The 13,423-nt window shown below is 32.5% G+C and overlaps 5 protein-coding genes across 5 annotated transcripts; 2 read left to right on the top strand and 3 right to left on the bottom strand.

Moving 5' to 3' along the window:
* Positions 1-323: 323 nt before the first annotated feature.
* Positions 324-3,218, top strand: RPN1 (proteasome regulatory particle base subunit RPN1; the record flags this gene model as incomplete). The annotated part of the gene is made up of 1 exon (XM_011273454.1): positions 324-3,218. One exon carries the CDS (start codon positions 324-326, stop codon positions 3,216-3,218), a length of 2,895 nt encoding a protein of 964 aa, XP_011271756.1.
* Positions 3,219-3,436: 218 nt separating this feature from the next.
* On the bottom strand, positions 3,437-4,134 carry VMA16 (H(+)-transporting V0 sector ATPase subunit c''; the record flags this gene model as incomplete). Its single annotated transcript, XM_011273453.1, has 2 exons — positions 3,437-3,954; positions 4,050-4,134. The coding sequence occupies 2 exons, from the start codon at positions 4,132-4,134 to the stop codon at positions 3,437-3,439; spliced, it is 603 nt and encodes a 200-aa protein (XP_011271755.1).
* Positions 4,135-4,406: 272 nt separating this feature from the next.
* On the bottom strand, positions 4,407-5,480 carry THR1 (homoserine kinase; the record flags this gene model as incomplete). The annotated part of the gene is made up of 1 exon (XM_011273452.1): positions 4,407-5,480. One exon carries the CDS (start codon positions 5,478-5,480, stop codon positions 4,407-4,409), a length of 1,074 nt encoding a protein of 357 aa, XP_011271754.1.
* Positions 5,481-5,752: 272 nt separating this feature from the next.
* On the top strand, positions 5,753-7,284 carry MAS2 (mitochondrial-processing protease subunit alpha; the record flags this gene model as incomplete). The annotated part of the gene is made up of 2 exons (XM_011273451.1): positions 5,753-5,813; positions 5,954-7,284. 2 exons carry the CDS (start codon positions 5,753-5,755, stop codon positions 7,282-7,284), a joined length of 1,392 nt encoding a protein of 463 aa, XP_011271753.1.
* Positions 7,285-7,410: 126 nt separating this feature from the next.
* Positions 7,411-13,171, bottom strand: MYO1 (myosin 1; the record flags this gene model as incomplete). Its single annotated transcript, XM_011273450.1, has 2 exons — positions 7,411-12,969; positions 13,031-13,171. The coding sequence occupies 2 exons, from the start codon at positions 13,169-13,171 to the stop codon at positions 7,411-7,413; spliced, it is 5,700 nt and encodes a 1,899-aa protein (XP_011271752.1).
* Positions 13,172-13,423: the final 252 nt, after the last annotated feature.

Raw genomic sequence — 13,423 nt, 5'->3', positions numbered from 1 at the left:
TAACGAACATAAATGAAGTTGAAAAGAAAGAAAATTGTAGTTTAAAGATCAAAATTTGGTTGAGAGGTTATTAGTAAGTCGGATTTTGCTCTAAATTCCCGGATCTCGAAATCTTGATCCCAGTCGCGAACTTTTCAAGATTTGGAAATCAAATTGACAAAAACATATGGACAATTTTGCCTTCAAGATTTAGATTTTAAACCATCAATTGAGTCTTTTAATTCCCAAATAATCTTATAATTATACATTGTTATATACTGCTGATATAGACTATCAACTGCCTTGTTACTTGTATTTGGATTGGGAGCTTTAGAGGAAAGAAAATGGCACAAAAAGACAATTCTGGTGATATTGCCACCAAGGAAGAATCAACAAAACAACAACAAAAGGAAATTGTTGATAAATCAAATAAAAAAGATAATAAAAAGGATAAAAAAGATGAAGAAGAATTAACTGAAGAAGATGAAAAATTAAAAAATGATTTGGATTTATTAGTTGAAAGATTAATTGAATCAAATGAAAAACTTTATGATCATTTATTAGAACAATTGAAAGAATTTATTAGTTCTTCAACTTCATCAATGACTGCTGTTCCAAAACCTTTGAAATTTTTACATCCTCATTATGAATCATTAACACAAGCATATGAAAAATGGACTGATTCAAAATTAAAATCTAAATTTGCTGATATATTATCTGTTTTAAGTATGACACATTCTGAAGATACTAAACAAGCTGCTTTAAAATTCAGAATATTATCAAAAGAAGATGATTATGAGAAATGGGGTCATGAATATATTCGTCATTTAGCTTTAGAAATTGGTGAAGCAAGTGCTGAAATCTTGGAAGAAGAAGAAGGTGAAAATAAATCTGATTTTGATCAAGCTGATTTGAAAAAAATTACATTGAAAGTTGTTCCATATTTTCTTAAACATAATCAAGAAGCTGATGCTATTGATCTCTTGTTAGAAACTGATAACATTAGTGAATTACCACAATTTGTTGATAAAGAAATTTATGGTAGAGTTGGTTTATATTTGGTTAGTTGTGTTCCTTTATTACCACCTCCAGATGATTTAGAATTCTTACAAACTGCTTATTCAATTTATTTAGAACATGGTGAATTGACTCAAGCTTTAGCATTAGCTGTTAGAATTGATAATGATGAATTAATTGAAGCAGTTTTCAATGCTACTTCAGATTTATCAATTAAAAAACAATTAGCTTTAATCTTATCAAATCAAAATTCTTCATATAAAAATGAAGAAGTTCAAGATTTGATTTACAATTCAAAATTATCAGAAAAATTCCATTATTTAGCTAAAGAATTGAACTTATTAGATCCAAAAGTTCCAGAAGATGTTTATAAATCACATTTAGAAAACACACGTCAAAAAACAACTTCAATTGATTCAGCAAAACAAAATTTAGCTGCTAGTTTTGTTAATTCATTTTTAAATTTAGGTTATGGTACTGATAAATTATTAACTGAAGATGATAAATGGATTTTCAAAACTAAAGGTGATGGTATGTTATCCACCACAGCTTCTATTGGTTCAGTTTATCAATGGGATATTGATGGATTACAACATTTAGATAAATATTTGTATTCAACTGAAGATGAAATTAAAGCTGGTGCCTTATTAGGTATGGGTCTTTTAGGTTCAGGTGTTCATGATGAAGTTGAACCAGTTTTATTATTATTACAAGATTATGTTAATGATCCAAATAGAAAATTAAGCACAGCTTCTATCTTAGGTTTAGCTCTTTCATTTTCAGGTTCTCAAAATGAAGATTTATTAAACTTATTATTACCATTAGTTTCAGATCTTGAAGTTCCAATTGAAATTTCTGCCCTTTCTGCGTTAGCTTTAGGTCATGCTTTTGTTGGTACTTGTAATGGTGATATTACTTCAACAATTTTACAAACATTATTAGAAAGAGATTTTGAACAATTAAAGAGTAAATGGATTAAATTTTTAGCTTTAGGTTTAGGTCTTTTATTCATGGGTAAAGCTGAACAAGTTGATGATGTTTTAGAAACCATTCAAGCTATCGAACATCCAATTGTCAAGAGTCTAGAAGTTTTAACTAGAATCAGTGCTTATGCTGGTACTGGTAATGTTTTAGAAATTCAACGTTTATTCGAAATCTTAACACCAGAAGGTCCAGAGCCTGAAAAGAAGGAAGATGAAGATGAAGATGAAGTTGCTGAAGAAGAAGAAAAAAAAGAAACTGAATCAAAAATTAGAGCTAAATATAAAGGCAAAACCGCTAAAACAGATGCTGATGGTGATGAAGATATCACTGAATCTGCCCCATTAAATGCTTTTGAAGCAGAATCTGAAAGTACCAAGAAAGAAGGTGAAGATGATGATGACGAAGATGAAGATTCTGAAGAATCTAAATCTAAAGAAAACGATGATGATTCACTATCATATGCCGTTTTAGGTATTGCTATTATTGCCTTAGGTGAAGATATTGGTAAAGCTATGAGTTTACGTCATTATGGTCATATCTTAGATTATGGTAGCCCTTCAGTTCGTCGTGCGGTTCCATTAGGTATTGGTTTATTATCACCATCCAATCCACAAGTTAATATTATTGAATCATTATCTAGAATGTCACATGATACAGATGTTGATGTTGCTATTAATGCCATTTATTCCATGGGTTTAATTGGTTCAGGTACCAATAATGCTAGATTAGCTCAATTATTCAGACAATTAGCAAGTTATCATAGAGATTCAAATGCCTTATTTACAACTAGAATTGCTCAAGGTTTAACTCATTTAGGTAAAGGTACCATGACATTGAATCCATTCACAACTGAAGGTAGAATTTTATCAAAAGTTACATTAGCTTCATTATTAACCGTTGCTGTTGGTTTCTTAGATCCAAGCTTCATCTTAGAAAATCACTCATTATTATTCTTCTTAAACAGTGCATCTCGTCCAAGAACATTAATAACAGTGGATGAAGATTTAAATGAAATCCAAGTTACAGTTAGAGTTGGTAAAGCAGTTGATGTTGTTGGTCAAGCTGGTAATCCAAAGACTATCACTGGTTGGGTTACACAAACCACTCCTGTTCTTTTAGGTTATGGTGAAAAAGCTGAATTAGAAGAAAACAGTGAATATATTGCACTTTCATCATTCCTTGAAGGTATTGTTATTTTAAGAAAAAATCCAGATTATATAGAGCCTGAAAAGCAGTAAATAATTTGATATTTATGAATTACTACAAATTTTGTTAATGTTTTAAATAATTTTACATCATCGTAGTTTTATATATAAATCAATATTATACAAATGATCTTTTGAAAGTAGGGTCAGTACTGTTTAATTGACGTTTAACTCTATATTTAAAATGCATAATTGTGGTTTTCTTATATTCTGAACTTCATTTATAAATTAAAAAGGGAAATAGTAATAATCTATTGGAAATCAACAGCTTTACCAGCCATTAATAAACCAACAATCAAACCAAAAAGACCTAAAACAGATCCGAAAATTTCAATAACTAAAATTTTAACAAATAATGAAGAGTCAGCAGCATCAGAAATAGCAGCTGTGGAACCAGTTATACCAACAGCAATACCACAAATCAAATTACTGACACCAACAGTTAATCCAGCCCAAAATAATGAATAACCAGTATACAAATTACTTTTTGAGAATAAGGTATCAGAACTAGCACTTGTGATTTTTGATGAAAAGACAATAGCCATAATTAATCCATAAATAGCAACAACTTCACAGAAAATAATACTGATTAAATTCTTTGTTGTTATACGTGGAGCACGAACACCAGCACCCAAGATTGATGAACCTGTAATAAAGATACCCCAAGCAGCACCTACAACACTTAACCCAATACAAGCTGCAATACCTAAATTTGCCCAAAGGTATGGTGAAGTTGTTTCTAAGAAGTGACCAAAGTTGAATGTTTCACCTTGACCAGTGAAAAGTATATCTATTTGAAAGTCAATTGTTAGTTATTGCATCTAAAACCATTATTTATATGGGAAACGTTTATGTATTACTTACAACCAGCGTATACTGTTATGACAGTACCCACCAAATAATTCAATGATGTTTGTACTGATGGATATTGGATCTTGACGTCACTCATGATTGCTTCGTCTTTTATGTTATATGAATTGAACCGTTGATGGGAAAGAGTTGATCAACTTGTCGTATTAGATAAATTAACTCGTCTTTATGTTGAATTCCAGGAGGCCATTTTGTTAACTACTCGCGATTCGCGAATATTCGCGAAATCTGGCAGCTCCGTAACCCTGTCGATAATAGACAGCTAATATTAGTTTGTACAATTAAATACAAAAATATTAACAGAATCTCTATCGTAATGTATTATAAACTAAATTAAACACTTCCTCTTCATTATTTTTCATGAACAACAGCACCTTCGTAAGCTAAATCCAAAACTTTCCAGCTACATGTGATCTTTTCTTTGGCAAATCTGTTGACAATTTCTTCAGCAATGTTTTCAAAGTTTTCAGTAGCTAATGCAAGAATAGTTGGACCTGCACCTGATAAACAGATACCTAAAAGACCTGGATGTGTTTTTGGTGTGACAGATGATAAGATTTCAGTCAACCCTGGAATTAAAGTCTTACGGTATGGTTGATGAACTCTATCTTGCATAGCTGGATAAATTAATTCTGGATCTGGTGGTGATCTAGTCAATGCAGTAGTTAAAACAGCTAATCTTTGTAAATTGAAAATCATATCTTTAGCTGTGAATGCACTTGGTAAAACACCTCTTGATTTAGCTGTGGAGACTTCGAAATCTGGAATGATTGCGATACATTGTATTTTTTTACACCAATCATATTTGATGTGACGACCAATGTCATGAGGTGGGATTGGTGGGACAAGACCTGTATTTTGACCACCAGCTGGTTCTGGTAAGACTTCACTTAATGGAATTTCTTTACGTTCCATTTCAGCAGCACTCAAATCACGTAAATATGAACCAACAAAACCACCCATCATAGCAGCAGTGATGTTATCTGGATGACGTTCGATCATTAGACAGTAATCTAACATTCTTTGTTTACTGAAACCTAATTTACCAATTTCATTACCTAAAATAACACCAGCAACAACAGCAGCACCAGATGAACCTAAACCTCTACCTAATGGGATTGGATTCTTGACTGATATTTTGGTACCAATTGGGAAAGATCTGATTTCATTACAGCGTAAAACGTATAAAGCTGTACGGGTGATCAAGTTTTCATCTGATTTTAACGGAACATCTTCAGCACCTTGACTTGATGGATCATATGAAATCAAACAATTATTTGGATCGTCATTGGTTTCTGAAGCATATTTTGAGTCAACAGTGACATCTAATTCAAGATATAAACCTAGACCTATACCTAAGACATCAAAACCTGGACCAATATTGGCCGAGGATGCTGGAACTGCTATTTGAAAGTTACGTGTCATGACTTTTCTTTGTCAACCTGAGAGCAATTCAACTAGCTTTTAAAACAATATTTGATATATCATCTTATCATCTGATCGATCTTCTCGATGATTTTTCACCGTTTGAGTCAAAACTTACACCACTTCCGAAGGCAAAAAACGTGACTTGATTTCCACCGGAATTCAAATTGAAAGAATCGGCTAGAAATGATAGATTATATATGAACTGAAAAGTTGGTTCAGATCTAACAAACTACTTTATTGTTTTACTCTACTCAAGATAAGTATAAAGAATGCTAGGTAGAAGTGCATTACACCAAAGTCGTAATGCTTTGAGAAAATATTCTACTTCAAGTAATGTATGTTGTCCATTTATGAAGTTGGCTCAAGAACAATTTACTGACAATACAAATTATAGACTTTCCAATCAAGTACATTGAGTAATGGTATAAGAGTGGCTACAAATCCATCACCAGGCCATTTTTCAGCTTTAGGTCTTTATGTGGATGCTGGTTCAAGATTTGAAAATGATGATATGAAAGGTATAAGTCATATGGTTGATAGATTGGCTTTTAAATCAACAATGAATACAAGTGGGCCAAAAATGTTGGAAACTTTAGAACTTTTAGGTGGTAACTATGTTTGTGCATCATCAAGAGAATCGTTAATGTATCAAGCATCTGTTTTCAATAAAGATGTTGAACAAATGTTCCAACTTATGTCTGAAACTGTTAAAATTCCAAAAATTACTGAACAAGAATTAGCTGAACAAAGATTAACTGCTGAATATGAAATTGACGAAATATGGATGAAACCTGAACTTATATTACCAGAAGTGTTCCATTCTGTTGCTTACAATGATGTCACATTAGGTAGTCCGTTATTATGTCCAAGAGAAAGATTACCAGCTATCACAAGAAATTCTATCATGCGTTATAGAAATAAATTATTCAACCCAGAAAGTATCGTTGCAGCTTTTGTTGGTGTTCCACATGAAACAGCTGTTGAGTATGCAGAAAAATATTTAGGTGACATGCAACAAAAACAACGTAAAGCTGTTCCAAAAGTTGCACATTATACTGGTGGTACCGCTTTCCTTCCCCCACAACCACCAATGGGTAACATGCCAGATTTAGTCCACGTTCATATTGGTTATGAAGGTCTTTCATTTGATGACCCAGATATTTATGCCTTGGCTACTTTACAAACTTTACTTGGTGGTGGTGGTTCTTTCTCTGCTGGTGGTCCAGGTAAAGGTATGTACTCCAGATTATATACCCAAGTGTTGAATCAATTCTACTTTATTGAAAGTTGTATCGCTTTCAACCATTCATACACAGACTCTGGTCTTTTCGGTATATCAGCATCTTGTATCCCACAAGCTGCACCATACTTGGTAGAGATCATTGGAAGACAATTAGCACAAACATTCTCTACTGGACAAGGTCAATTAAATGATAGAGAAGTTTCAAGAGCTAAAAATCAATTACGTTCTTCATTATTAATGAACTTAGAATCAAAAATGGTTGAATTGGAAGATTTAGGTCGTCAAGTCCAAGTCCGTGGTCATAAAGTTCCAGTTCAAGAAATGGTTAAGAAGATTGAAAGCTTAACAACTGCTGATATCAGAAGAGTTGCTGAAAGAGTCTTAACAGGTAAAGCCAATAACCCTGGTAAAGGTACTGGCGCTCCAACTATTGTTATCCAAGGGGAACCTGAACAATTCAATAATATTGAAGCTACTTTAGAAGGTTTAGGTTTAGGTTCAAAAATTGAACAAGAATCAACACCACCACCTTCACCAAAGAAAGGATGGTTTGCTTAAGATTCAACATTTAGATCATGTACATAGAAAATGCATAATAATATAGTGTATCATATTTATCAATCAAGTGTAAACTACAGTTTTATATCAATTAATGTCTTATGGGTATCATTATATTTATAAATCTTAAATAAAAACGTCACTACTAACTAAACTCTTTCTCTTTGTGGTAACCTTATCAAATCTGTCCTTCCACTCCTCTATTTCTCTTTCTAATTCAAGATTGCTTTCTTGTAGATGTTTGATTTCTCTTTCAGATCTCTTCAAGCTTAACTTAGTTGACGAGTCTTCTATTTGCCATTTGTTGATGGTATTCAATAAATCAGAAATCTTCATCTCATATTTCTCTTTAGCATCTTCAAATGAAGCCATTTGTTTGGCTTGTCTATCAACTTGATCTTTTAGTTCATCAACTGTTCTTTCCATGTTTCTATTGGATTTTATTGATTCATGCTTTTCATTACTTTCAATTTGTAATCTCTGTTCTAATTTTTCAATTCTTTCTAGCCATATTGAATCATCAATCTCATTGAATTTGGTTTCTAATTCTAAAATTTTATCCTTTAGTTGATTATTGTATTTTCCAAGAGCATTATTTTCTTCAGAAATTATAACATTTCTTTGTTTTTCCTCTTCTATATATGCCCTTAAGTCTTCTTGTAAGGAATTAGATTTCTTCTTTTCTTTCTTTAAATCATCAATCTCACTCAAATATTTTTCAATGCTTTGTTCTAAACCATAGTATTTTTCCTGAGCTAACTCTCTTTCATTGGAAAAGTTTTTATATTCACCAGACAAATCCCTTATTTGTAATTCCAAACTCTTTTTATCTGATTCAAGATTATCTCTTTCTCTAATCAATTTGTCCACGGAATCATTCATTGTGCTTATTTGATTCATCAAAGAGCGTAATTTTACTTCAAGATCTTTTTGAGCAACACTCGATTCTTCATTCTTATCTTCCAAATCTTTCACCAAACGTAAATAATATGATTTTTCCTTAGTGAGCTCTCTAACCTCTTGAGCTTTTTGTGATTGAAGATTTTCAAGTTCAAGTTCAAGTGATCCAATGTCTTTACGGAGTTCAGTTTCATTTCTCATAGAGCGTACAAGCTCGTCATTCAATTTTTGAATTTCTGCATCATATTTATCTGTTCTAGAGCTCTTCATTAAACGCTCATGATAATGACCAACCTCTTCCTGCAACATTATATTAGATGATTGTAGTTTGGAAAACTCGGATTGTCTTTCTTCAATTGCTTCTCTCAATTGGCTAATGTTTTGATTAAGTTTCACAATTGCAACTTCACTCTTTCTGTTCTCGTTCTTTAGCTTCTCAACAGAATCAATGGCCTCTTGGAGTTGTTCTTTGGTAAACTTCTCGCTGTGTTTAGCGGTTCTAACAGCAGCTTCTGCACTTTCTAATTTAGCATAATAGTCTTCGGCTCTAACCTTGTATAATTTAACATTATTCGATAAGTCTGAATTTTTCTTTAGCAGTGCCTCTAGTTGTAATTGAACTTTTGTGAGCTCCTCTCTAGCTAGTTGGTTGGATAAAGACTCAATTTCACTGGCTTTGTACTTTTCAATAACCACAGTGGCTTCTGAGAGATCTTTCTGGAGTTGGGAAATTTGGTATTTGGATTTAGCCAGTTCTTCCTTTGTTAAACTCAAACTTTTACATGTGTCTTGATATGCTTGGGATAATTGGTCATCAGACTTTGCTTCCTTCAAACCTCTATTATTCAGAACTGAACCTCCTCTAAAGGAATCAGAATCTTCAGCTAATTTTCTTTCCAACAATCTGATTCTTGCTTCACTTGCTTCATACTTGGCTTTGTAAGAATTAAATTCATGTTTCAACGTAAATGGAGAATCCATGGAGTTTCTATCAGCTAATGCTCTTCTCGGGTTCTTGTTTGCCCTTTCTGATGCCTTTCTTTCTAGATCCAAATCTGTTCTCAAGTTGCTGATTTGTCTAGACAGATTTTCATTTTCACGAGATAAACGATCATAACCTTCATCAAATGATAGTGGTGATAGACCAAGACCTTCTTTGATTTTGTTTAGCTGAATTTTAAGTTGTTGTTTATCGAAAGCTTCAGATGCCAATCTTGAATGGAGCATTTTTAGGTCGGCTTTCATCTTGGTCTTCTCTATAGTTTCCTTCTTCAGCATTGCACTTTGCTCATTCAGTTGTAGCTTCAAGTTAGCATATTCTCTTGTTAATTTTTCTTTTTCATCATGTAACCTATCAACATTATTATCAACATGTGAGTTCAATGATTTGCTTCTAAAAGCTTGTAGAGCACCTTGAGCAACACGAACGTCAGTGGCTTTTCTATCTTTTTGCAAGTCATCATTTTCAATCTTTAAAGATCTTACTTCAGATGACAGTTTGTAAGATTTTGAACGCTCTTCAGATAATTGTTCATTTAACTTGGACACGTGTAGTTTCAACTCAGAGATATCAGAATCATACTTTTGTTTCCCTCTATTGAATGTGACTTCATCACTGATTTTTCTTTGTAATAACTCACGAGCTTCATTTGCCTCATGCTCTAGCTGTTTATGTTTGGATCTCAAATCAACCATTTCACTCTTCACTTTAGCAAGCTCTGAAGCAACATCACCTTGTTCTCTCTTTAACATATCTCTTTCAGCCTCAATGGACTTTATAGTTTCAGCTTGTTGTTTTAGTTGAGCCTTTATATGTTCTAGATCTGATTCTTTCTTATTCATAACTATTTCATATTGGGAAGATGAATCTTGCAAAGTTTTTAATTTAGAGTGTAAATTTTTGTTTTCTTCAACTAACTCTTTGATTCTCTTGTTTGCATTATTGTAGCTTGATGTAATTTCACTAACTTTCCCTTGAAGTTCATAATCTGAGTTCTCAATTTTTGCCTCTAATTCGGAAATCAGCTTCTCTTTGGACTTGAGTAATGCTTTCAACATTTTAAGTTCTTCACCAATTTTTTCGGTACTTTCTGCGTATGACTTTTGGGAATTTTGAGCTTCCTTCAAAGAATTCTCAAGTTTATCAATCTTTGAATTGAGCATTTCTTTCTCCTTTTCTAATGTCTTGACTAGTTGTTTACCATTCTTGATGTTTTCTTCAAATGACTTTAATTTTTCATCTAGGTCTTGTTTAGACTTCTTGAATGCATCACGTTGATCTTCTAAGTCTTTCATGTTGGTCATGGTGGACTCAAGCTTACCCTCAAGTTCTTTTTCTCTTTGCTTGGTTTCCTCTAGTATTGATTCTTTTTCTTTTAAGATGGCACGTTCAGTTTCAACTATACATTCCAGTTTAGTGAGTTCTTCTTCAGTCGTCAGACTTTTAGTGTTTATTTCACTCTTTTCCTTCTCGAGCGACTCAAGTTTACTTTCCAAGTTCTTAATATGATCTTGTATTTGCTTTGTCTTGACAGCTTGACCTGTAGTGGAAATGAATGGCTTCACATCAGCATATAATTTGAACCAAGCATTTTTATCTAGTTTATTATAAGCATTGAAAGCCTTCATCAATACTTGAGATGCTTGAATCTTTTGTAGTTGGGTATTGATTGACTTTCTTCTTAGTTTACCTCGAGCAATAGCTTTCAGCTCAGTAACAATAGATCTAATTTTATTGTCTCTTTGAACTTCAAGGTCTGCAAGAACACCAGCTTTGAAAAAAACTTTAGTTGAACCAACTTTATATAATTCTGAATCTAATTTTATTGAAGATAAGACTGTAGTACAATTGGTCTTTAATGTTTCTGAAAATACAGCATGATCAGCCAAAATCTTATATCTTGAGAAGAAGCTATCAAACGCAACACGGTTAGGGAAACCTGATCTAACAATTCTTATACCTTCCAGAACACCATTACATTTTAATTGTTCCAGCACTAGACTCTTATCAAATGTTTGTGGCTTTTTCTTATTATTAGGTAAAATACATCTAACGAAATGAGGATGTGTATCTGAAAGTTGAGTTAAAAGACCACCAAGTTGTTCCTTATGCTTTTGTGCAACTGTTCTAAAAGATGATGATTTTTGAACCTGGTCATTCTCGTATAAACCAGCAATAAACGAGTTTTCTGAGTTTGCTAAGACATCAACAATGTTGTCATTTAAAGGATCACGATTCTTTTCGATCCATCCTTCAACTGAATATTCAACATCACCAGCATAATGTTTTAATGAGAATTTGCTTGCAAATCTAGATGGTTTGTATTTTTCAGATTTACCATTGCAGAAAGAGTTTAACTTTTCAAAGAATGATTTATCAGTTGATCTTGGAACAATACACTCTTCATCCAGTACTGAAAAGATACCAACTGGTTTTTGCTTTTCAATCAAATCAATTGTTTGTTGCAAGTCTTGTCCAAAATCTATGAAATCCCAATCTATATTTTCCTTTATATATTCGTTTTGCTCCAAAACAAACATGTGATGATTGAAAAATTGTTGGAGTTTTTCATTGGTATAATTAATACACAATTGTTCAAAAGAATTTTCTTTGAAAATTTCAAAGCCAGCAATATCTAAAACACCAATAAAATTTTGGCATGTAGAATCATGATCAAGGTTTTCATTAATTGCATCAACAAGAAATTTAAAAACTTTTTCATATAACGATTTAGATAGAGCATCAAGAGAAAATTTGGCTTGGGATGCATTTCTTGATTGTTTAACAAATTCTTTACCAGCTTTGACTTTTGGTCTTAAGATTGCATCATTGAATTGTGTTTTGGAAACTCCTAGTAATTCACATAAAGTATCAACAGATGATTTGAAATTTGCTTGTTCTGCTTTCATTGAAGTAAATTCAATATTACCAATATGCAAAATAATAGCTATAAGTTTAAAAATTTCATAATATTTCGCCTTCGGGACACCCATGATATCTAGAGCATTTTTCAAATCTTTGAATTCCTTTTTATCATCCACTCCAGGTATAGTATCATTTCCAGCTTTCAAGTATTCATAATGCATAGGTGATTTCTTCAATCCAAGTAAGGACAATTCTTTTTCTGATAGACCAGCTAGCAATTGATAAAAGATGTGATAATTTCTTTCTTGTTTGGATTGTTTTACAACTCTTGATTTTTCTAGAAGATACCAATCAATATGAGCTCCACCAATCTTACCTTTGCTATCAAATTCAATCTTTATGAATTTACCAAATCTTGAAGAATTATGGTTTCTAACAGTTTGTGCATTACCGAAAGATTCTAATATTGGATTTGCTTGTATAATTTGCTTTTCAAAACTTGCAGTTTCTTGGTTAGGGTCTGTTGTAATTGCAGCTAAATATTGAATAATCTTTTTAGTATTTTCTGTTTTACCTGCACCTGATTCACCAGTAACTAAAATAGATTGATCTCTTTTGTTTTTAAGCATATTTTGGTATGTTTCTTCTGTCTCAGCAAATATATGTGGTTTTGTTTGGTCTTTTGGAATATTGTTATACATTCTGACTTGTTCATCATCATAAATTGGAAGTTTTGAATAAGGATTGACAGCCACTAAGAAAAGGCCAGAATATGTATAAATCAAATCATCATTGTATCTTCTTTCCAAATTGTTCAAGACCGAAGGCTCATTCAAAAAGGTCAATTCTGCCATATCATCAGCTTTATCAAACTTAGCTGGATTCACCTTTTCAACCTTTGAAGCATCAAAAACATCTTGCTGTTTGTATTTTGTTAGTTTTGTTCAATTGTGCTTGTGTAATGGGTCATATCCAACTTACCTTTGTATCTTCAAACTCAATTTTAACTTTGTTGTCTTCAAGATTCTCAATTATGAAACCCTTCCTAAAGACTGTGTTTTTATCAGGAACCCAAACCCAATCACGGGCTGTTGACTCAACGTCCTGTGAAGAGTCAATCATCTATGTTCCAATTATAATGTAGAATGCAAAAGTATCCTTAAATACTTTGTGAATGGCTTTGTTTACGGTTTTTTAGTAGTAGCCCAAGTAATAAAAAAGACTAGCGCACCCTCTCTGTAGATTTCAAAACATAGATCTGAAATGTAAACAAAATGTTTTTTCAATTGTTATTGTTTATTAATTTCCGTTTTGGGATAATATCCGTTTTGGGGAAATTGAAATCCGGGATTTGATGTCACGTGAAAATGCTTT

This window comes from Wickerhamomyces ciferrii, contig 00244 (assembly GCF_000313485.1).
Source record: "Wickerhamomyces ciferrii WGS project CAIF00000000 data, strain NRRL Y-1031 F-60-10, contig 00244, whole genome shotgun sequence".
Lineage (NCBI taxonomy): Eukaryota > Fungi > Ascomycota > Saccharomycetes > Phaffomycetales > Wickerhamomycetaceae > Hansenula > Hansenula ciferrii.
This window is presented reverse-complemented; position numbering and strand designations above follow the sequence as displayed.